The 24,620-nt window shown below is 46.8% G+C and overlaps 1 protein-coding gene across 2 annotated transcripts in view; it reads right to left on the bottom strand.

Annotated features, from left to right (window-relative positions):
• Positions 1 to 24,620, bottom strand: part of EIF1AD (eukaryotic translation initiation factor 1A domain containing) — a 38,361-nt gene that overhangs the window by 13,123 nt on the left and 618 nt on the right. The window contains exons 2-3 of one of the 2 annotated variants that reach the window (XM_083165254.1): positions 18,059 to 18,219; positions 17,090 to 17,198 (exon numbers count right to left, since the gene is read on the bottom strand). In XM_083165254.1, the coding sequence (XP_083021380.1) occupies positions 17,090 to 17,198; positions 18,059 to 18,145 (196 nt within the window). In that variant the 5' untranslated portion in view covers positions 18,146 to 18,219. The remainder of the gene's footprint in view (positions 1 to 17,089; positions 17,199 to 18,058; positions 18,220 to 24,620) is intronic. The other variant, XM_083165255.1, reaches the window with a different exon arrangement.

The raw sequence follows: 24,620 nt of genomic DNA, 5'->3' as shown, positions 1-24,620 counted from the left end.
AAATTTTTTAGTCTGTCACTTTTTTTGGTCTCATCCGGAGGAAAAATTTCTTTGTTTAAATGAAACGAAGAAACAACCTTAGGTGAAAACTTAGGACCTGTTCTAAGCACAGCCCGATCATCATAGAAACATAGAATTTGACGGCAGATAAGAACCATTTGGCCCATCTAGTCTGCCCCTTTTTTACCCTTCAGGTAAACTCAACCCTTTTTAATCCTTATTTCTTTGTAAGGATATTCATATGCCTATCCCAAGCATGTTTAAATTGTTCTACTGTCTTAGCCTCTACCACCTCTGATGGGAGGCTATTCCACTTATCCACTACCCTTTCTGTGAAGTAATTCTTTCTAACATTTCCCCTGAACCTACCTCCCTCCAGTTTCAGTGCATGTCCTCGTGTTTTATTACTGGTTTTCCTTTGAAGAAAATTTCCCACCTGTACTATGTTAAAACCCTTGATATATTTGAAGATTTCTATCATGTCCCCCCTTTCTCTTCTCTGCTCCAAACTATACATGTTAAGATCTTTTAGTCTATCCAGGTAAGTTTTGTGATGTAGGCCATGAACCATTTTAGTTGCCCTTCTTTGTACACTCTCCAATGTATTTATATCCTTCTGAAGATATGGTCTCCAGAACTGGACACAGTATTCCAGATGAGGTCGTACCAATGACCTATAAAGTGGCATTATTACGTCTTTTTTTCTGCTACTGATTCCTCTCCCTATGCAACCAAGCATCTGACTAGCCTTCCTCATTGCTTTGTTACATTGCCTCCCTGCCTTTAAGTCACTTGAAATAGTGACTCCTAGATCTCTTTCCTCCTCAGTAGTTTCCATTATAGTACCCTTGATACTATATTGAGCCTTTGGGTTTTTGAGTCCCAAGTGCATAATTTTGCATTTTTTAGCATTAAACTGTAGTTGCCATTCTCTTGACTAATTCTCAAGTTTACTTAGATCATCAGTCATTTGATTTACCCCTCCTGGTGTGTCTACTCTGTTGCATATCTTTGGCCCTTATTCTGATCGGTGCGGCCCGATCAGAATATGCGGCCGCAACCGTGCAGGCGAATCCCCGCCTTCCATACGGATCGCCACCTGCCGTCCGTACGCGGATATGTGGCGATCCGCATGAAATTGGACGGGGATACGCCTCCTCCGTCTTGGGAGCTGCCCCTGCATTCGATGGTCGCCGAACATCGAATGCAGGGCCGCACGCTCCACCAGGTCCCGCAACACAAGACCACACGGACACTTGTCCGTGTGAAATCATGTATGGGGGCGGGCAGCTGACATCCGGCGATGTCAGATGCCCGCCCCGTACCCACGCGTCACGGCCTCATTACCATGCATACGCCCCGCGTTTGCATGGGAACGCCCATGAAACGGGGGGCGTATGCATAGGGTAATGAGGCTAAGTAGCCCCTCACGCCCCTCTACGCCCCCTGTGCGGCGTATAAAGAATCCATGCGGCGAAATCGCCTGCACATGCGCAGAGTGACCTCTGCACATGCGCAGACGATAAACATCGGCGGCCCGTACGCAAGCGGGAATATCCGCACCGATCAGAATAAGGGCCTTTGTATCATCTGCAAAAAGGCATACTTTCCCTTCAATACCATTTGCAATGTCACTAACAAAGATATTAAAGAGCACTGGTCCAAGTACAGATCCCTGGGGTACTCCACTGGTAACATGTCCCTCCATAGAATGCACTCCATTTACGACAACTGTCTGTTTCCTATCCTGCAACCAGGTTCTTATCCATTTAATTGTTTTATAATCCAATCCCACACTTTCAAGTTTATTTAGCAGCCTGCGATGTGGGACAGTGTCAAATGCCTTACTAAAGTCTAGATATGCCACATCTACAGCCCCCCCTTCATCTAGTATTTTGGTCACGGAGTCAAAAAAGTCAATGAGACTTGTTTGGCATGATCTCCCTGCAGTAAAACCATGCTGTTTTGGATCCTGTAAGTTGTTTAATTTAAGATATTCCACTATTCTTTCTTTTAATAGTGTTTCCATTATTTTCCCTACTACTGATGTAAGGCTCACTGGTCTGTAGTTACTTGCTTCTTCTTTGCTTCCGCTTTTGTGCAGTGGAACTACATTTGCTTTTCTCCAGTCCTCTGGAACTGCACCTGTATCTAGTGACTGGTTGAATAAATCTGTTAATGGCGCTACCAACACATCTTTTAGTATCCTTGGATGCACTCCGTCTGGCCCCATTGATTTATCCACTTTCAGTCTTGAAAGTTCTGTTAGGACTTTCTCCCTAGTAAATGTACCTCCATCTACCTTATTTTTATGAATGTCCTTGCAACTTAACTGTGGTCCCTTCCCTTCTCCTTCTATAGTGAATACAGAGCAAAAGTAATTATTTAGATGATCTGCAATTGCCTTGTCTCCCTCCACCAAATTCTCAGTGTCTGTCCGCAGTCTTATTATTCCTCCATTTGATTTTCTCCTTTCACTTATATACTTAAAAAAAGTTTTGTTTCCTTTATCTACCGACTGAGCCATTTTCTCCTCAGCTTGTGCCTTGGCACGCCTGATCACTTTCTTAGCCTCTTTGCGTCTGGCAAGATACACTTCTTTGTCATTATTATTTTGAGTCTGCTTGTATGTCCTAAAGGCCATCTTTTTTGCTTTTACACTAGTTGATACCTCTTTTGTAAACCACACTGGCTTCCTTTTCCTGGTACTTTTCTTAACCCTTTTGATACAAAGGTCCGTTGCCTTTAGTATTGCACTTTTTAATTTTCTCCACCTCTCCTGCACTCCTTTCAAGTTCATCCAATCCGCTAATGCAGGGGTGGCCAACCGGTCAGAGGTAAAGAGCCGAAAAATATCAGTCGTCAAGCCAAAGAGCCAACATCATGCGCGCGCCGAAGGCGTGCGCGCCAAAAAGGGGTGTGATCGGGGGAGTGGTCAGGGGCGTGGTCATATGACACAAGGAGAGTGGCCACATGACAAAACTTTATGCCCCCAGTGCCAGATATGCCCACCACAGTGCCAAACATCACATGCCCCCCACAGTGCCAAACATCACATGCCCCCCACAGTGCCAAACATCACATGCCCCTCAAAGTGACAAACATATGCCCCCCACAGTGCCAAACGTCATATGACCCCACAGTTAGGAAGCTGGGCCCTCCAGCACAGGTGTTGCCCACAGTGCAACACCTATGCTGGAGGGTCCAGCTTCCTAACTAAAGGGCCCACCTAGAGGGCCAGGAGGGCCCAACAAACAAATGAGCCGCGGGCCAAGAGGGCCCGACTAATGCGCACACAGGCCAGAAGGGCCTGAATTTGCCCACGGGCCTAGTGCCCGACACCCGGTGGTCTAGGGTGGATGGAGGGTAGGAGGCCAAAGGCCCCTACCTGGTGTTGGGAGAGGCCGCTGGGGGGAGCTTCGTCAGCTCTTTTGCTTCCCACCCCCGCTGGCCTCTCCGGGAGCCATCTTCTTTTTTCTTGCAGAAGGCGCCGGAGATCTTCTGTCTTGATCCCGGCGTCTTCTGCGGCGCCGGAACTCTTCTCCCCGCCGCCGTCTTCTGCGCCATCCTCCGGCGGCTTCTCGCGTCTTCAGGAGCGCTCCTGCGCTCCGCCGGCGTGGAGAAGACTTTTCGCCCTCCCGCTGGCGTCTGATGTCAGACGCCGGGGGCAGGGCGGAAACGGCGCGGCGAGCGCTGATTGGCTCGCCGCAGTCGTTTCCTAATGGCCGCCGATGCGGCGTTTTGAATTTGGCAGCCGAATTGGCGCCAAATTCAAAACCCCGCTTTGCAGACGGGAGGCTGGAGCCGCAATTTACAGCGCGGCGAGCCGCATGCGGCTCGCGAGCCGCGGGTTGGCCACCGCTGCGCTAATGAGTCGCTTAAACATCTCCCCATTTTTGCAAAGTCAGCCTTCCTAAAATCCAACACCTTAGTTTTTGTGTGACTGGAGTTGGACCCTGCCTTGATACTAAACCATACTGCTTGATGATCATTGGATCCCAGGTTCTCACCCACATATATGTCTGATATCCTGTCACCATTTGTGAGTATTAAATCTAATATTGAGTCTTTGCGAGTAGGCTCCCTCACCAATTGCTTGAGAGAGGCTCCCTGTAGGGAATTTAGAAATTTGCCACTTGTAGATGATCTTGCAAAAGACTCCTCCCAATTCACATCAGGTAGATTAAAGTCTCCCATGATTATGATTTCTCCCTTTAAAGCCATTTTAGTGACATCAAGCAATAGGCTCCTGTCCAAATCCTGCCCCCTGGCCTGGTAGCCTATAGATGACCCCAGTACGAATAATGTCCTTCTCCCCCATTTCTATGGTCACCCAAAGGGCCTCAGTTTTTTCTTCAATGTTTTGTATTAAAGTAGCATTTATGTTTTTCTTTACATACATTGCTACCCCTCCTCCGATTCTTCCCATTCTGTCCTTCCTAAATAAATTGTATCCTGGTATAGCTACGTCCCAGCCATGGTTCTCATTCCACCATGTCTCTGTGATAGCCACAATGTCTAGGTCATCCCTTGTCATTATTGCAATTAGATCAGGAATTTTGTCTCCTAGGCTTCTAGCGTTTGCACACATAGTTTTAAAAATGTTGCCTGTGCATCTGTTATTCCTAGCCATGTTCATACAGTACAAAATCGAAATCTAAAGTTGAAATTACCTGTTTGATGAGGTTGTTCAATGTCTGTTTTTATTTTTTACTGTTCAGAAAAGCTGCAGGTCACTAATTCTAAGAATATAGTCGTCTGTTCAGGTCAGGCTACACCTGAACACTAACGGCCAAATGGTCAAAGGAAATAATTTGTACTGTGTTTGAGTAGACATCAGGCAGAATGCAACACTAAACTATGCTTCACTGAACAACTTCACCAAACAAGTAATAACAATTACAAACAATTCATTAAATCAGAACTTTTCAAATCATACAAGAGTTTGCATAACACAGAAATAAAGAGAGCATATTGGAGATGAATTACATACTCTTGAGGTATCAATGCAGTCCATGTGTGTTTTTGTTGATTTGTACCGTGTTTCCCCGATAATAAGACACGGTCTTATTTTTTTTTCTTGAACAAAAAACACCATAGGGCTTATTTTAGGGGTAGGGCTTATTTTAATGAACATTGACAGCAAATGTCAAGAAACATGCCCCCAGTCCTCCTTAATAAACATGCCCCCAGTCCTTCTTGATACAGGTAAACATACCCCAGTACTCCTTAATAAACATGCCCCCAGTCCTCCATTATACCGGTAAACATGCCCCCAGTCCTCCTTACAGTAATAAACATGTCCCCAGTCCGTGATAAAGGTAAACATACCCCAGTACTCCTTTAAGTCTCAATAATGTCCAGCTCTTCTTTGCTGTGACACAGCTCTGTTCTGCAACCGCGTTATGTGCGCGGTGACGTACCGCCCCGCAATGCATCCATGGGAATAGAAGCGGCTTCAGAAGAATGCTTGTGCTTTTACCTACACAATGGAGGTGAGGGGGTTTAGGGGTGGTGAGTGGGGGATCAGGGGAGTTTAGCAGGTGTAGAATCTATTGTCTGAACGCCAGATAATGAAATTTTACTAGGGCTTATTTTCGGGGTAGGGCTTATTTAGGACCAGTGTCCAAAATCAAGGGTAGGGCTTATTTTCGGGGTAGGTCTTATTATCGGGGAAACACGGTAGTAGTTTGCCTTCAGTTTTCCTTCGGTGTAACGCAGGTATAACGCTCGTAGTTATGACTCTGTTTTCCCACTTTAAAACGGTCCACTTCAATACAGGGCCACAGCTAAACTATGGCCACAGCCTATCCGGCCACAGCCGTATGCAATAAGAACTAATATACTCTAACAATGCCTTCTTCCCAATTTCCAATAATTGGAATCTACACCCTCAGTCCCCACCCCCTGCTATACAGAGCAATAAAAGTGGCTTACAAAAACAGTTCTGGCATTCCAGGATACTATATCTCTTTTAGAATAAAAAATACATGCCTCACTACACACAGGCAAGGTACTGTTGTTATTTACACAGATCAGATATTTGGTTGAATTTACCTATAAGACAATCCCACACACAAGGGATGCAATGTTCTGCAGTGAAGACACTTGCTTGCAAATGTACCCAATAGAGTTCAAAAGCATGTGGATGTTACAGCAGAGAGAGATAGTCTGCACGTATGCCTGTGACAAAGTTGAATTTACCTATAAGACAATCCCACACACAAGGGATGCAATGTTCTGCAGTGAAGACACTTGCTTGCAAATGTACCCAATAGAGTTCAAAAGCATGTGGATGTTACAGCCGAGAGAGATAGTCTGCACGTATGCCTGTGACAAAGTTGAATTTACCTATAAGACAATCCCACACACAAGGGATGCAATGTTCTGCAGTGAAGACACTTGCTTGCAAATGTACCCAATAGAGTTCAAAAGCATGTGGATGTTACAGCAGAGAGAGAAAGTCTGCACGTATGCCTGTGACAAAGTTGAATTTACCTATAAGACAATCCCACACACAAGGGATGCAATGTTCTGCAGTGAAGACACTTGCATGAAATACTAAAAACGGAGGCTTACAAGATAATGCTCCCAACTCAGAAACACGCCTTGCTGAGGCGATTGCCAACAAAAAAGTCAATTTCCATGTAAGAAATTTCAGGTCAGCCAACCTTAAGGGTTCAAACGTAGGTTTCTGCAAAACTGAGAACACCAAGTATAAATCCCATGGTGCCACTGGTTGCTTATAAGGAGGCTTCAGCCGAATAACCCCTTGCAGAAAAGTCTGCACCTCCGGTATCAATTGCACTTTCTTCTGAAAGAATATAGACATTTAATCGAGCTAGGTCCTGATGACAAAAGGGACCCTGTCTGAGCAGGTCTGGCCGCAGAGGAAGACACCACGACTGTGTCAACAACCTCCGAATGCTGGAATACCAAGATCTTCTCGGCGAATCCGGCGCTACCAGTATCAGATGTCCCCTGTGATCTCACCCTCAACACCCGGGCAATCATAGGGAACGGGGGAAAGACATAAGCCAACTCGAACTTCCAGGGCACGGTCATGGCATCCACCGCCCAACCCAGAGGATCCCTGGTCCTCGCACAGAATCTGGGTACTTGGTAATTGTGCCTGGATGCCATCAAGTAGACTTCTGGGAGGCCCCAACGAGCCACAATCTCCTGAAAGACGGGCATGTAATGCCCATTCTCCATCCAGAAGTTTCTCCCTGCTCAGGAAATCCGCCTCCACATTTTAGATTCCTGGAATGAATACAGCAGAGATGGCTGGAACATTTTTCTCTGCCCACTGGAAAATCTTGCATAATTCTGCCATTTTGCTGCGCCGTGGCATTGTCCGACTGAATGCGAATGGGTGAACCCCTCAGTCTTTCCTCTGCTTGTGACAGCGTCTTCCACACTGCATGCAATTCCAGTACGTTTATCGGTAATACCGATTCTTCCCTGGACCGTTGGCCCTGTAACCGCAAGTTCAGAACAACTGCTCCCCAGCCCTGGAGACTGGCGTCGGTGGTGACCACCAGCCACTCCCACGGCTAAAGAGAGTGACCCAACTGAAGAGAGTCCAAGTTTGTCCACCAAAGTAACGCTGTCCTTGTCTCCAGAGTCAAGATCACTTTTTCTGATTTCATGGTTTTGGATCTCCTGACCAACACGCCAGAATGTTCCACTGAAATGGTCGAGAGTGGAACCTGGCATACTGCAGGGTCTCGAAAGTTGCCACCATTTTGCCCAATAGCTTTAGGCAATGCCATACCGATGGACCAGGTGTCCTCAGAATTGTCCAAACCAGCTGACAGATGTCCCTGGCTTTTACTTCCGGAAGGAATACACGATGTAGATTTGTATCCATTATGACCCCCAGAAACTGCAGTTTTTGAGTAGGACACAAGTGAGACTTTTGAAGATTCAAGATCTACCCGTGTTCCTGTAAAAACCGAATGGCTACTGACAGGTTTCGCTGTAGTTTCTCCGCCGACTCTGCTTTGAACAGCAGGTCGTCCAAATATGGAATGACTACTATACCCTGTAGTCTCAGGGACACTGCCATTACCGCCATAATCTTTGTGAATACCCTTGGGGCTGTAGCCAGCCCAAAGGGAAGCGCTTGAAATTGCAGGTGTAACCTCCCTATTGCAAAACGCAGTAAGGATTGATGTTCTCTGCAAATGGGAATATGTAAATATACGTCTTGAATGTCCATGGATGCTAGGAATTCCCCTTGCTCCAAGTTCAGCAGAACGGACCTCAGGGATTCCATCCTAAAAATGGTACACCCACAGGTGGTGATTTAGAGATTTCAAATTCAAGATTGGCCTGAAAGAATTGTCCGGCTTTGGTACTAAGAAAAGAATGGAGCAAAACCCCTTTCTTTCCTCTTGCGGTACCGGAACCACTATGCCCTTCTCCAGGAGAGACTTCACCGCCCCTAAAAGGGCCGTTCTGAGGCGAGTCTCTCTGGGCAACGGAGTAGGTAAGAACCCTTTTGGAGGAACCCCTTTCAGGTTTATCCTGTAACCCTGGGACACCACATTGAGGACCCAAGGATCCTGACCTAACAAGGTCCAAGTGTCCTGGAACTGCAAGAGGCGACCCCTCACGCTGAGTAGATTGGGAAGTCTCTGCCCAGTCATGCTGAGGGCTTCTCCTCCCCTTTGGAAGCCTGTTTCTTTGTAAAGGCTCCGAAGCGGGACTTTGAAGCTTTTCCCTATCCAGCAGCAAAACGTCCTCTACTGGAATGACCCCTGGAGGACGCACCTCCTCTAAAGGAGGGCCGAAAGGAAGAACGAAAGGCTGCAAACCTTGTTTGGCTGCTCATGTAGGAAGAAAAGTGCTCTTCCCCCTGTTGCTTGCTTAATAATAGCTTCCAACTCGGAATAATGGCTTCCAACTCGGACTTCCAACAAAAATTAATTCTCCCTTAAAAAGGCCAAAGCCTATAGAGATTTCTTGGATTCATTGTCAGCCTCCCAAGCTTTGAGCCACAAAACTCTCCTAGCATACAAAGAAAATAGGATTTTGGGTACCTACCGGTAAATCCTTTTCTCGTAGTCCATATGGGATACTGGGCTTCACTACTATGGGGGTTGAGACCTCCGCAGGAGAGACAGGCACATAAAAGAACTTTTAGTGTGGGTGCACTGGCTCCTCCCCTCAATCTCCCTCCACTAGTCAGTTAATGCAAAAACTGTGCCGAAGGAGAGCATGTGAGGAGTATGTGATAATGTATTGTGGTGAGATTCATCCAGCACACCCAAACGAACAAAAAAACATATAAAAGAGGTGAATCCTAACAACTTAAGAGGACACCTGTAACTAGAACAAATCTATAGTCCTATTTATCCTATAGAAAACAAGGCAATAAGCCTAACCATAAAGAAGGTCTGACAGCAGAAAAAGCCGCACTGAGGCGGGCTCCCAGTATCCCATATGGACTACGAGAAAAGGATTTACCGGTAGGTACCCAAAATCCTATTTTCTCTACCGTCCAATGGGATACTGGGCTTCACTACTATGGGGAGGTCCCAAAGCTATCAGAACGGGTGGGAACGTGCGGATTCTGCTGTAGAACCGCATTCCCGAACTGGGAATCCTCCCTGGCCAGGGTGTCAAACTTGTAGAACTTCACAAATGTGTGTTGCCCTGACCAAGTTGCGGCCCTGCATAGCTGCATTGCCGACACCCCTCGAGCAGCCGCCCAAGAGGTACCTACAGACCTGGTTGAATGAGCCTTTACTGAAAAAGGAAGCGACAAACCAGCTGAAGCATAAGCCTGCTGGATAGTACATCTTATCCACCTGGCAATGGTACGCGTTGAAGCAGGTAAACCCTTCTTCTGCGCATCATAAAGCACAAACAGGCTGTCCGTCTTACGGATCCTAGCTGTGCGCTTGACATACCCCTTAAGGGTGAGGACCACATCCAAGGTATCTGGTATATCTGGGTGTGTCGCGCTAGAAGGAACCACAATAGGTTGGTTTAGGTGGAACCCTGACACCACCTTTGGAAGGAATTGTGGTCTAGTCCTGAGTTCCGCCCTATCGTTGTGGAACACAAGGTAAGGGCTCCGACAAGATAAGGCCCCGAGCTCGGACACCCTCCTGGCCGAAGCTAGAGCCAGCAAAACAACAGTCTTCCAAGTGAGGTGTCGCAGCTCAGACTCTTCCAATGGAACAAACCGGGCTGATTTCAAGAAAGTAAGAACTACTTCCAAATCCCATGGTGCAGTGGGAGGCACAAAGGGGGGCTGAATCCTCAGCACCCCCTGTAAGAAGGTTTGCACTTCCGGCAAGGCCGCAATCTTTTTCTGAAAAAACACAGATAGTGCAGAGATTTGGACCTTTAAGGAACCCAATCTGAGTCCCTTATCCAGGCCAGCCTGAAGGAAACGTAGCAGACTGTTTAATCGAAAAACGGCCGGAGGCAAGTCATTCTTCTCACACCAGGCAATATATCTGCGCCATATTACATGATAATGAGCAGCCGTCACCGGCTTCCTGGCTTTTATCATTGTAGGGACGACAGAGGGATGGAGACCCTTGTGGACTAAGATCTGCCGCTCAACCTCCAGGCCGTTAAACGTAGCCGCTGTAAGTCCTGGAAGACGAACGGGCCCTGGAGGAGCAGGTCTTTTCTTAGGGGCAGACGCCACGGGTCTTCCACTAGCATGGCCTGAATGTCCCCGTACCAGGCCCTTCTTGGCCAGTCTGGTGCCACCAGTATGGCCTCCGTCCCCTGATGCCGGAGCCGCTTTAGCACCCGAGCCAACAATGGGAGAGGTGGGAAGAGGTACACCAATTGGAAATCCCAGGTCCAGGTGAGAGCGTCCACCGCTATCGCCCCTGGGTCTCTGGTCCGTGCACAGTACATTGCTACCTTGTGGTTCAATCGTGAAGCCATCAGGTCGATCTGAGGGAGCCCCCACAGATCCACTATGGCATTGAACACTTGAGTGTGAAGGCCCCACTCTCCCGGGTGAAGATCGTGACGACTTAGGAAGTCCGCCTCCCAATTGTCGACCCCCGGGATAAAAATGGCAGACAGGGCCTGGACATTCTGTTCCGCCCAGGACAGAATTTTTGACGCTTCTCTCATGCACGGCATGCTCTTGGTACCACCCTGCCGATTTATATAGGCCACAGTGGTGGCATTGTCCGACTGGACCTGGATCGCCTTTCCCTGTAACAATGGAGCTGCCTGTAACAGGGCATAGTAGACCGCCCTCAACTCCAGCTTGTTGATATGAAGGCCTGACTCCAGTGGAGACCATCGACCCTGTAGGCGGACTCCCTGTGTCACAGCTCCCCAGCCCCTCAGGCTGGCGTCCGTGGTTACCAGAATCCAGTCCTGGATCTGGAACCGTCTGCCTGCCAACAAATTGGATGAATCTAGCCACCACTGTAGCGAGATCCTGGTTTTTGTTGCAAGGCCAATCCTTCTGCGCATCTGCAGGGGGGAGCCGGACCATTTTGTCAGAATATCCAATTGAAAGGTCCTGGAATGGAAGCGGCCAAATTGTATTGCTTCGAATGAAGCCACCATCTTGCCTAGAAGCCGGAGGCAAAGATGGATCTGTACCAGAGGTGACTGTAGGACCTCCCTGACCAGCTGTTGTATTGCAGTGACCTTTTCCATCGGCAGAAAAACTTTTTGTTCTGATGTATCCAGGATCATGCCCAAGAAAACCATCCTCTGGGTTGGAACCAGCGATGATTTGGGCATGTTTAGGATCCACCCGTGGTCTCTTAGAACCTGTATGGACAGATTGAGAGCACTGCTTAAAGCCTCCGCCGACCCTGCTTTTATTAGCAGGTCGTCCAGGTATGGCACTACATTCACCCTTCGGAGCCTGAGTAGTGACATCATTTCCGCCATTACCTTTGTGAAAACCCGCGGGGCTGTCGACAGGCCGAAAGGTAACGCCCGGAATTGGTAATGGTCGTTCCCCAAGGCAAACCTGAGATAGATTTGGTGTGGGGGCCAGATAGGAATGTGTAGATAGGCGTCTTTGACGTCTATAGAGGCCAGGAACTCCCCTCTTTCTAGGCTGGCGATCAGAGCGCAAGGACTCCATCCTGAACTTGAACACGCGCAGGAAGGGGTTCAGTGACTTTAGATTCAGGATGGGTCTTACTGAGCCGTCTGGCTTCGGTACCAGGAATAAGTTGGAATAATATCCCTGGCCCTGCTCCGTGACTGGCACTGGTACAATTACCTGAGACTGAAGCAGCCTGGTAATGGCCCCCTGAAGGAGCACCTGATCTTCCTGGGATGCTGGAAGTGCCGACCTGAAGTATCGTCTGGGAGGGGGTTTGTCGAATTCCAGCTTGTAACCTAGAGAAATGAGACCTCTGGCCCAGGTATCCAGACCCGAGGCGTCCCACACATGGCTGAAATGCAACAATCGCGCTCCCACCGCGAGAGAGTCTCGTGGCGGGAAAACCCCGTCATGCTGCAGGCTTAGAGGAAGTCGCGGCATTTGGACGGTCCTGGGTGTTGGAGGTGTTAGGCTTCCTAAACTTGCCTCTCGTGCCCCTGCTGGCATTGGAGGCGCCCCTAGCCTTGGGGCGAAACCTGTTCCCACGAAAGGACTGCTGGGAAGCACCTGTGAAGGTACGCTTTGCAACCGTGGGGGCTGATGGAAGGAAGGTAGATTTTCCTGCCGTGGCTTTGGAAATCCAACCGTCTAATTCACTGCCAAACAGCCATTCTCCTGTAAAGGGAATACCCTCCACACTCTTCTTTGAGTCTACATCTGCAGACCACTGCCGCAGCCACAAGGCCCGTCTGGCTGACACCGCCATGGCTGAATTGCGCGCGTTAATTGCGCCCAATTCCTTTTGTGCCTCGCACAGGATTTTTGCGGTATCCTGAATGTGACGCAGGCTGTCCCCTATCTGGGCTACAGTCATGTCACCCAACAAGCCTTCCTGAATCTGGGTTGACCAGGTATGAATAGCCTTGGCCATCCAGCAGCTGGCTAAAACTGGACGCTGGGATGCCCCACTAGCCGTATATATGGACTTGAGGGTAGCTTCCAGCCTTCTGTCCGCCCCGTCCTTAAGGGTGGATACCCCTGGGACTGGTAACAACACCTTCTTAGAGAGGCGGGACACAGAGGAGTCCACTACCGGTGGCTCCTCCCATTTCTTTCTGCCCAAAGGTTCAAAAGGATATGCATTAGTGAACCTTTTTGAAAGAGTAAACCTCTTATCAGGGTTTTGCCATGCAGCCCTGAAAGCAGTTTCTAACTCTGCCTGCTCAGGGAAGTACACTGGCTGTTTCTTCTGAGTCATGAAGAAAGGATCTCCTTCTGTGGATGCCTCCACAGGGAGATCTAAAACATCCCTAATAGCCCTGATAAGGGGCTCGGGACCATGTACTGCCGTCTCAGGAGCTGGTTCCTGCAGACCCTGCTCCTCACCCTCCTCCAATATGTCATCGTCCTCATCTGTGTCAGGATCCATAGCAGTAGCCTGCCTCTTTTGAGGCTGTGCGGGCGGGGGAGGTACATTTTGGGTATGAAGAATATCCACCCTGGCAGATAACATGGACAATTCCCTCTGAACCCTCTGCGTTTGCTGAGTGTTAGTGGAAAGCTGTGAAGCCACAGAATCCAACAAGGTCTTTATGTTGGAGGCCCACGCAGGCTCCTGCTCATCTGCCTGCGATTGCCCCGCAAGCTGTGGGGGAACCCCACTGATCTGGGTGTCAGCACTACTGGGCTGTGGTGACATACAAGCCTCACAAGTAACCTGGGACTGTGACTTGGGCACAAACTTGGTGCTACACACCATACAAGTGAACTTTTTCACCATGATGAGATAGTACTACAATGTCTGTAGTAACAAACACAACCCCCACGCAGTCACACACGTGCACACACTGCTGGATGTGTTTCCTCTGAGTGAAAACAGACTATGTGCTTGCTTTATGCTGTGTCTGTAACTAAACAGTGGGGAAAAAACAGAGCAATTGGGGAGCCAAGTGCACCCTTAACCTGAACTCACAGATCTGGGTGAGCTGGTAACGCTAAACACAGTGATATAAACAACACAGTGTCTGACTAAGCTAGATAGCGCAGCAGCGCTAAATCGCTATAAAAACCTGCTGTCTCTGCCGTGCTGCAAGTACCCGGATCCACCACGCCAGTGAGGAGCCCTGTAATGGAGTCTGGCAGCGTGTGAAGAAGCAGGAAGTGACAGCGCGCGCCCAGCAGAGCTTGGTCCCGCTCTGAGTGAAGCCCCGCCCCCTTACACGGAGCTGGCGCTTACATATAATTATACTGACATTATTAAAGGTGTAAAATATATATCATACATTATACCCTGAGGGGTGTCCCTGGTGGTCCAGCGGCAGCACCCCTATGCCAGTTATCAGACGCGGTGTTCACGCGGTCCCTGCTGGAGAGCCGCCATTACTAGCCGTCGTCTTGCCGCACCAGAAATGGCTGCGGGGACCCCTTGTGGGACCCCCAGCCTGTACTCACCACCGATGTCTTCAGACCTGTCAGGGGTGTGCGGCGGCTAGGGGACTTGCTCGCTACAGCGCAATGCTGTGCGGTGACAAGTCCCACGCAGGACTGGATTGTCCTGTAGCAGGGTCAGCTCTGCACCTGAAGAGGTCGGGGACTGACCCTTCCCCTGACACCCACGAAGCAGGACAGCTGTGTGGTCACTACAGCGCCCCAAAATAACAAACTTGAAAATAAATGTGGAAAAAACTCTGGAGCATCCAGAAGCACTGCCTCTCCTGAGGCACATTTTTCAAAACTGACTAGTGGAGGGAGATTGAGGGGAGGAGCCAGTGCACCCACACTGAAAGTTCTTTTATGTGCCTGTCTCTCCTGCGGAGGTCTCAACCCCCATAGTAGTGAAGCCCAGTATCCCATTGGACGGTAGAGAAATAGCTGATATATTAGACAGAATTTTAACAGCTTCTTCACCAGCCTCGCACATATATTCCGCTGCTGCTTTAAGCTTTTCAGCTAAAGCCAAGGCCTCTGTGTCTGGTTGCAGAAAAGAGTACAGGGTATTTGCCCACGCTATCATAGCTTTGGACACCCATGCGGAGGCACTTACAGGCCTAAGAGAATAACCCACACCTTCAAATGCTGCTTTCAAACAGCTCTCCAGTTTTTTGTCAACTGGGTCTTTAAATGCAGTCCCGCCTTGCAAAGGTAAAAGAGTGGCTTTTGATAATCTAGCAACTGAAGCATCTACTAAGGGAACTTTTTCCCACAACCTAACATGCTCCTCCGGCATAGGGTATAAGCTCAAAAACCTCTTAGGCATCAGGATCTCTTTGTCGGGTGTTTTCCAAATTCCACTTAACAAGTCCTGCATCCCCTCATCTGAGGGAAAAGTGACTGCGTCTCTGCGCTGTGTCTTGAAAACTCTGAACTGGAGATTTATCATCTTCAGAGAAATGTAATGCCTGTTTCAAAGCCAAAATCAAATCCTCAATACCAGGCACAGAAATATCAATATCATCCTTCTGGTCCCAGTACTTCTCATGCCCACATTCTCTCTTCTCCTCAGAATCCACATTGAGGATAGGAAGAGAGGCTACAGAATGTCTAGAGGACCCCTTCAGGGTCCCTAGAAAACTGCTCCATGAGAATGCCCTGCAAAATGGCCGGCTCCCTCTGTGATAAGGGAATGGAACCAGTGGACTGTTGAGAGGATGACGATGGTCTAGGAGATTTTACCAATTCATCCCTCTGCCTGTTTAAAACCTGCACTAAAGCAGTGACAGACTTGCCTAGGGCAGCATCCCACACAGGCTCAGGCTGTTCCCCCCTCTGAGCCTGTGCTCCTCTGGGTACAGCTTCACAAACAGGGCAAATATCCCCTAGAGCCATCTGTTCGGAGGTTAAATTCTGCCCACAAAATCTGTAGCAGGTTAACAGGCCAGCGCTCCCTTCCCCATAACAGCAGAATGCCTTTCTGTCATGTTTAAACACACAGTACAAAATGTAAGGCGCCAGTTCTGAGCTCCTGTAACATGCTGCGCCCTCCTAATGGAGTCCAGCCTGTAAGCCCGTTTTTAAAATGGGCGCCGCCATTGTGGGGAAGCCCATCCCCTACAATCCCCCCCCCCTGCGGGGAGCCAGCTCTTGGGTCCCCCTGGGCCCAGGAGGCTTCATTTTCAATGAAGCTGGAAGCGCTATGCAGAGAGACCAGACAGTGTCTCTCTGTACACAGGGTGCTAACAGGACATGCTTCTCTCAGCCCCTGCTGCGCTGTCAAAGAATCATCACACTGTTCCTGCCCTAAGTGTAAAATTAATAAAATAAAAAAGACCTAGCTATCTCTTTTCTGGCTGCTTGCCGCAGCCCGTTCAGCATAGCACCCACTCCTGTAGGCACCTAAACGAAACAGAGGAATCCTGGAATGCAGAAGGGAGGAGCCTGCCTCTCTGAACGTTTAGCATAGGTGCCTATATCCTTTGGACCCCTCCTACATCCCAAGGTCAAGCTGCGTCACCAGGATAGATGAAAGAGAAAAGGTCAACGTGAAAAAAGGTTGACATGAGTTTTAAAAAAGAAATTTGAGCCGACTTGTGTCTACAGGCGGTATTTCATACCCTACCATCCACTATGGGTGGCAGGAGAATATAATAGTGTGCCGAGCGCACCGAGGCACCGTTCCCGTATGGCGAGCATAGCGAGCCATGGGAGGGGACTGGGTACAATTAGACAGTGTGCATACCGAGCTATGTCGACATAGACACCCAAAAATTATGAAAACCTTTTGACCATGTCAACCTTATGACTGTAGAACTAGACATTATACATCTAATATACCATAAGCATTCAGAATACCCACAGGTGTCCTGTTTATAAGAAAACAAAATGTACAAAGACAACCTTGGTAGACATGAGCAAATTAGAAATAGAGATTATGGTCCGTGCATTACTCAATACACTACTTGCTTTTTGTTCTTCATTTTATTTTTGATAATACACATAGTTTAAAACTCCAAAACATCACAATTGATCAATTAATATTTGCATTGCAAACTGTCACAAGAACCTAGATATCTGGCATTTACAGATATGTATTACCTCTTTTGATCCAAATGTTTTTCCTGAATTTTGTGGGCATGCTGGCTAAAAACCGCTCCCCCTCTGCAGTCTCAATCTCATGAAGATTATTTCCAGGGCTCCCTAAAACCTTTATATAGGAGAACATAGCAAATTAGATATTCACAAGGTCAAAAAGGATTTATATGCAAAGTGGTGGCTTTTGCAAAAGGTCACTTGCTGGCTGGTTGGAAAGGAGAATTTAAATTGGCACTTGGAGTTGGTGTAAGCATGCCGGTCTTCACACTGACTGTGAATGCCACTTTACATGGTCACCTCTAACATGTTAAATTGAAGAGAAAGGTACAGAAGTAGCCAAGGATAACATGTTACTAATGGAGGTATATATAGTATTTTTAGAATGTAAGCTCTCACGAGCAGGGCCCTCTCTCCTTATGTGCCTTTCTTAGAATATATAAACCTCTGCCACCCTGATAATTGCTTCAGTGTCCTGTCCCCTGGTGCAACTATCCATATTAACCATGTACTTGTCCTAAACTGTCTTGTACTGTAATTTGTTATGTGTTTTTGATTATAACTATGCTCTGTAAAGCGCTGCGGAATCTGTGTGCGCTATATAAGAAACTGTTAATAAATAAAATAAATAAATATAGTATTTAGTGTAAACATATGTTTTTGTAACATACAGTACTTCCTAGATTCTACTCATGTTACACTGAGAAAGAACTGCAGTCATGTCGCATAAACTGGACGTGCTATATAAATATGTTATATTTAGGAAGTAGCAACCCTGATAATCTCATTCACATCTGTTCTAAACAAAACTCATAACCCTCATACTGTGCCCTATGGCATGCCAGATCAGTATGTAACAAACTGGTCCCCACTCATGACCTTATCATTTCCATCTCCTAGCCATTACTGAAACCTGGATCCCCCCCCTCTGACACTACGCTGCTCTCCATGCTGGGGGGCCTCACATGCACTTACCCTCACAATGCGCTGATTTTCAGTAGGCTGAACATAATCTAAAAGAACTTCTTTCACCACATGTTTACGTTTGGTTGCTTTCGACATTGTACATTCCAAACAATCTAATTTTCTCTGGAACCTAAATACATTGCAGTCCTTAACACATGAGTAGATTTACACTAAAAAAGAAAAAAAGAATATATAATTAGTACCTGTGAGAGGACCACTTACGTACCACCAAATCCCCTTAATCATATTCGATAATTAGAAGAATACATTTGTACATTGTAAGCCCTCATGTGCAGGAGCATATTCTTCTGTCACAGGGGGTAAATTTACTAAAGCTTCTAAAAATGAAAGATGAGGTGATGTTGGCCATAGCAACCAATCAAATTCGGTCTATCATTTTCTAGAATGCAATAGAGAAATGATAAACAGAATCTTATTGGTTGCTATTTGCAACGTCATCTCATCTTTCATTTTTAGAAGCTTTAGTAAATGTATCCCTGTTCTCTATTTTTCACACTGGTGACTTTTGATAAAACCCTTTAGGCCAAATATTGGCTCAGCATCTCCTGCACAATCGGGGTTATTTCAGTTCACTCTTTCTGACAAAACCATCTTAGATGGACAAAACCATGTGCACTGCAGGTGGGGCAGATGGAAACATGCGCAGAGAGTTAGATTTGGGTGGGGTTTTTCTTAAAAGTGAGATCTGTATTGCAGTGTAGAAATAAAGCAGTCAGTATTTACCCTGCACAGAAACAACATAACTCACCCAAATCTAATTCTCTCTGCACGTTACATCTGCCCCACCTGCAGTGCACATGGTTTTGTCCATCTAAAAAGGAATTTGCCTCTAAGAGTGAACTAGAATAAGGGCCAATGTCACACATCACTTGTCTCTCCCAGTTCATAACTTCACAGAGCTATCCATGGAAAAGCCAGAAAGTATGACAAAGAGAATAAAGAAACAGACACAGTAGATGAGTTTTTAAAAGATAATGCTCAGAAGGGCACTTCTGACGGATATAATTTAAACACATTTCTTAATAGTATTACAGATGTGCATAGCTCAATATGACAATATCCTTAGCAACTTCATGCACCATGGGAGAACTGGTGACATCACTGAATAATATCATTCAGTGTTATGGAAGTCGAGTTACACACACGCCATTTTAGGATAGTATGGCCGCCATTTTGGTTCGCAGAGTTGCGCAAATAAAGTTTCCATACCCGAGTATGCGTGACAAAGTGGACCAGAAGAGTAGCCATACTATCACACATAAATTCATAAATACATACTGACACTAAGTAAAATGTAGTTAAAGGTTTAGAACGCCACACATAGCTTAGTTAGCCCCGCATACATCTGTCTGTATCATGTTTAGTACCGTTCCGTTCAGCTCATTATGCGAAGTATTCCGGTCATTGCGAATATTTCACAATGTACACTGCCCGATAGTTATGGACATAATCCATAACTCAGAGACAGTTTCTGTTGAAAGTAGTTAACAAAGGAAACTAGATGAAACCAGTTCTTATCCCTGCTGACGCCGAAACCACCAAACAAAGGACTCTTAAAGTTCACTCCCCTGCACCTGGTCAGACCAGGTACAGCGTCTAACCTCCAATCACAGTGGACCGGACATATGATCTCTGACCAATGAGAATGGCCTTTGACCTCCCCTTTCTGACCCTATAAGATAGGCGACCCAGAGCAGCCAAAGTCTCTTCGGCACATCTACCTTTCCCTGACCTGACCACCGGACTATAGTTCATCCCTGAACGATAGTGAGCTCTGACCGGACTACACTTCGCATATTTGATGAGAACGGTAACGGTTGCATTAACGGTATTTATACTTATTGTATAGTTGGCTGGTTGTGTCTTGTATCTGTATTCTTTCCCCTTAGCAGAGTCTGTTTAGCGTTCATTGTTAGTATATTGTATTACTTGTTATACCTGTTTATTCTTATTTCTGTAACCCCCTTTTGTTCATTAGGGACTCAAATACAACCTTTTTACGGAGCTCTTATCTCCATATTTCTATACAGTGGTCGTTGTCTGTTTATTCGCATAATAGCGATAAGGTATATTGCTGACACAGTCCGATAAGGTATATTCGCAGATTAGAGACAAAGTACTGCGAAGGAATCTCTGATTAAGGTATTGGTTCTTGGTATACATAATACAATAAAAGGTACGCTACGCTGCGCTACGCTTTGTTCACACGTAGCTAGGTATAAAGGGTACGTTGGTTGCGGACTTATTACGTAATCAACGCTTTTCACTTATTGTCACTCTGGTTATATTTTAATCACCATTAACAGTGTGTACGCAAAATCTCATACAGCCAGGCTTACCTAGAGATCATTGTCTAGTGTGTATGGGGCTCAGTAAACTTAGTTGAACAGTGTCAATAAGGAAGCCCTAGGGATGGTCATCGATGCTTTGCCAGTGATCATCAATGGTTCTTCCCTCAATGGCAAAGATGCGGCAATACTTGTTTCTTCTACGATCCCCATGGCAGCCCACTCTGGGATAATTTCCCCTCCTCCTCAATTGTAGACAAGTTGATATTTTTCCTCCGTCTAGGACCTCCCACCTCAGGTATATAAGCCAGCTCCTCCCCTATCCACATGTCTTTTTTCCTGTCTCCTAGGTTAGACAGTGTAGGTTGGTTTGTTTTTGCAGGCTTACCTGACCAAACTGGGGATAGAGATGAGGTGAAGATGGCCCGTTTGGTTTTCCTACTTCACCTAAAGGCAGCCCGATCACTGTCCCCGTCGCTGACCTGGGAGGCTAGTGCCTCCTGTCCCCCTGCTCATAGCTTTCGCCGGCCACCTATTTTCTGTGTGCCGAGAAGGGAGGATGTTACTTCACCTCTGTGCCACCCGACTTTCCCGTCGCGGCCTGGACAGCGTTATGCACACTCCGGCTAGTGGGCGGTGGAAAGCGATTACCTCCGGCATGTACACTCTGGGGTAGCAAGGACGCGGGAGGACTTATATCATCTTCATTGGATGGACCTATTTCCGGGTTGTACAGGCACTTCCGGTTTTAGTGTATTTAACCCCCTGAGCGCTGTAGCCTATCAGGAGAGTGTGTACTAGTGTTTCTGCTAGGCTGTTTTAGCAGGGTGCTGTGCCCTGCCTGATTTTTAAAGGGCTAAATACGCCCTGCCCTTCTAGCAGAGCCCAGCTAAAAGAGCCTGCTGCCTGTCCCGGCGGTGTGCCCCGGGGAAGCCCAGTGCCGCCGCAGATGGCGCTTCCCTGGCAGCTCAGGGACTTCGTTGAGGCCGGGCCCGCCCCCTTTAGTGACGCTGCAGCCCGGTTAGTGACGCCGCAACCCGAGCACGCCCCCTTTAGTGACACCGGCGGGCCCGGTCCACCCCTCTTATTCTGCCCCCGTGCAGCAGCGCCCTGCCCCATTTAGTTCCTAGAAGGAACACTATGTACTACTGCTGGTTTGAGCTGATGGAGTCGTTTCATGACATAGAGCCTTCTTCCCATAAGTCTGCATCTGCCCATTCGAGGTAAGCCTGTATATTTTTTGTTATGGGCAATTAGAATTATTTATTTCTAGTTAGGTATTAATTAATTTTACACTTGCAGTGTGTCTTCTTCACTGCCTAAGAAGAGGACTTGCAAGCAGAGGGCTGCCTCTAACTGTGTAATTTGCAACAAGATCCTGCTGGTTGCGACGAAGAACGGCAAGTGCGAAGAGTGAAGCAGACCTATTGCCACTGTGGATACGGTGCAGCCGGACATATTAAAACAACTGATGGATTGGATGAAAAAGTGGACATGCAGGATAAGCTGTTTGAAGATCGAGCAAGGAAGGGCAGGTGTTTTCCTGTGCACTGGGTGATGAAGGATCTAATCCTTAAGGAATGGAACTCAGTGGAGAAAAGGTTGGGGCGGTTGCCTAGACTTGTGACGTGGTGGCCCATCTGAATCACCAAGGGGGCACAAGAAGCAGATCTCTGATGGCTGTAGCAGGCAATATTCTGTACTGGGCAGAGAAGAATTTACGGTCACTATCGGCAGTGTATGTGCGGGGAAAAGAGAATGTTCTTGCAGATTACCTGAGCAGGAGAGACATCCAACATGGAGAATGGGAGCTGAATCAGGCTGTGACGCAAAGATTTGGCATGCAGAGGTGGATATCATGGCGACCCAAACCAACTGCAAGGTGAAAGCATTCTTCGCCAGATTTTATCATCAAGCAGCAGTGGCAGTCGATGCCTTGTCAATCCCATGGAAGTTCCAGCTGGGGTATGTCTTTCCTCCTATTCAGCTCATAGGTCGGATCTTGAAGAAACAGGAGGAACAAGTTACGGTAATAGCCATACTTCCATTCTTGGCAAGAAGACCGTGGTTCCCGATGATTCTGAGACTGGTGGTTCAAGATTCCATGATAATACCAACGGTACCAGATCTTCTGAGGCAAGGCCCAGTTTCCCACCCTAATCCAGGAATATTTTGTCTCAGGGCCTGGAAATTGAGAGGCGATCCTTGAGAAGCCAGGGATTGTCGGATCAAGTGATTGAGGTTTTGATACATGCAAGGAAACAGGTATCATCAAAGGGGCATGGAAACTAGGGACTCAAAAGTAATTATACTTCTGTACAAATCATTGGTTAGACCGCACCTCAAATACGCAGTGCAGTTCTGGGCACCGCACTATAAAAGGACATCATAGAATTAGAAAAAAATCCAAAGAAGCATCAAAGCTTATTAGGGGGAATGGAGAATTTAAGCTATGAGGAAAGATTAAACAATTTGGGACTATTTACACTAGAGAAAAGACGTTTAAGGGGGATATGCTCAACATGTATAAATATATTATAGGCCTATATAAGGAACTGTCAAACACCCTTTTTTCTACTAGAAAGGAATCTAGGACGCAAGGGCACGAGTTTAGATTAGAAGAAAAAAGATTTTGTTCATCTAGAAGAAAAAATTTCTTTACAGTCTCTCTTCTTGGAGAAGTGGTGTCGGCAGACACTATAAATAGGTTTAAAATAAGGTTGGATAAACATTTATTGGTTAAAAACATCCATGGGTACGAATAAGGAACATAATCTGTCTTAAAAATATCAGAACATACTATATAACAAGGGATAAACTATTATAAACATAGGTTGAACTAGATGGACTCAAGTCTTTATTCAGCCTCACCTACTATGTAACTATGTAATCTTTTGCATATTATAGGATATGGAAGAGATTTCTGACCTGGCTGAGAGATCCAGTGGTCCTGGCGGAGGTTTCGGTGGCACAGGTGCTACAATTTTTATTTCAAGGATACCATCTGGGGTTAACCCTTTCCTCTTTGAAATGTCAGATTTCAGCCTTAAGCGTCGTGCTGGATCCCAAGCTAGCTAAGGATGATCTAATTGTTAGTTTCTGTAGAGCAGTGAAGAGGCTGAGACCGCAAAGTAAATCGCTGGTAGCGCCTTGGAATCTCAATTTGGTTCTGAATGCTTTGATGAAAGGGCCATTTGAGCCATTGGAAGAAGCGGTTGCAGGACAAGGTGTTACTTAGAACTCATCCTGATTTTCTACCTAAAGTGGTGTCCAGATTTCATATGAGTCAAGAGATCATTCTCCCTGCCTTTTATGCAGAGCCTAGTAATGATGAGGAAAGAAGTTGGCACTTACTGGACCTGGTCATAGCTACCGTATTACCATCTACCTGGATAGAGTTAAAAAGATTAGGAAGTCTGGACACTTGTTCGTAGTCCGTGCAGGTTCCAGAAAGGGTTTGGTTCCTTCCAAGCAGACTCTGGCTAGATGGATCAGAGCTTTAATTTCCTACGTCTATGAACAAGAAGGTCAGACCGTACCACCGATCATCAAGGCACACTCGACCAGAGCAGTGGCGGCATTATGGGCCAAGAAGGCACAAGCTTCGGTTGCCGATATCTGTAACGCTGCCACATGGTCTTCAGTCAACACATTTACAAGACAAGATGTGTCTTCAAATTTGTTTGGTGTTTGAGTGTTAAATTGTGCCTTAAATAAATAATGTTGCATTCATGTGTTGCCCGTAGGGTTACTACCTAGTCCCTTTAATTCCGGACACATATTAATTACACAGGTTCTGTGGCTGGCTGACTTCAAGACTCCACTTCACCTGATTTTAAACTGCCACAGAACCTGTGTAATTAACATGTGTCCGGAATTAAAGGGACTAGGTGGTAACCCTAGTTGCCCGTCCCTTTTCTTTGTGCTTTGGGATGTCCCAGAGTAGGTGCCATGGGGATAATAGAAGAACCTACCGGATTATACTTACCGATAATTCCTTTTCTTCTTAGAGATCCAATGGCAGCCTAATTATTGCCCTCCCTGTTTGGTATGATTTTTTTTCCCCTGTTCAAGTTTAGGAGACAGTCAAAAGACCTTTGGATAGGGGAGGAGCTGGCTTATATACCTGAGGTGGGCGGTCCTAGACAGAGGGAAAAAATCAACCTGTCTACAATTGAGGAGGATGGGAAAATATCCCAGAGTGGGCTGCCATGGGATCTCTAATAAGATAAGGAATTATCTGTAAGTTTTTTTTCTATAAC

The sequence above is a fragment of the Crinia signifera genome, chromosome 11 (assembly GCF_055691185.1).
Source record: "Crinia signifera chromosome 11, ASM5569118v1, whole genome shotgun sequence".
Taxonomy (NCBI): Eukaryota; Metazoa; Chordata; class Amphibia; order Anura; family Myobatrachidae; genus Crinia; species Crinia signifera.
Note: the sequence above shows the minus strand (reverse complement) of the source record. Positions and strands in the feature narration are given on the sequence as shown.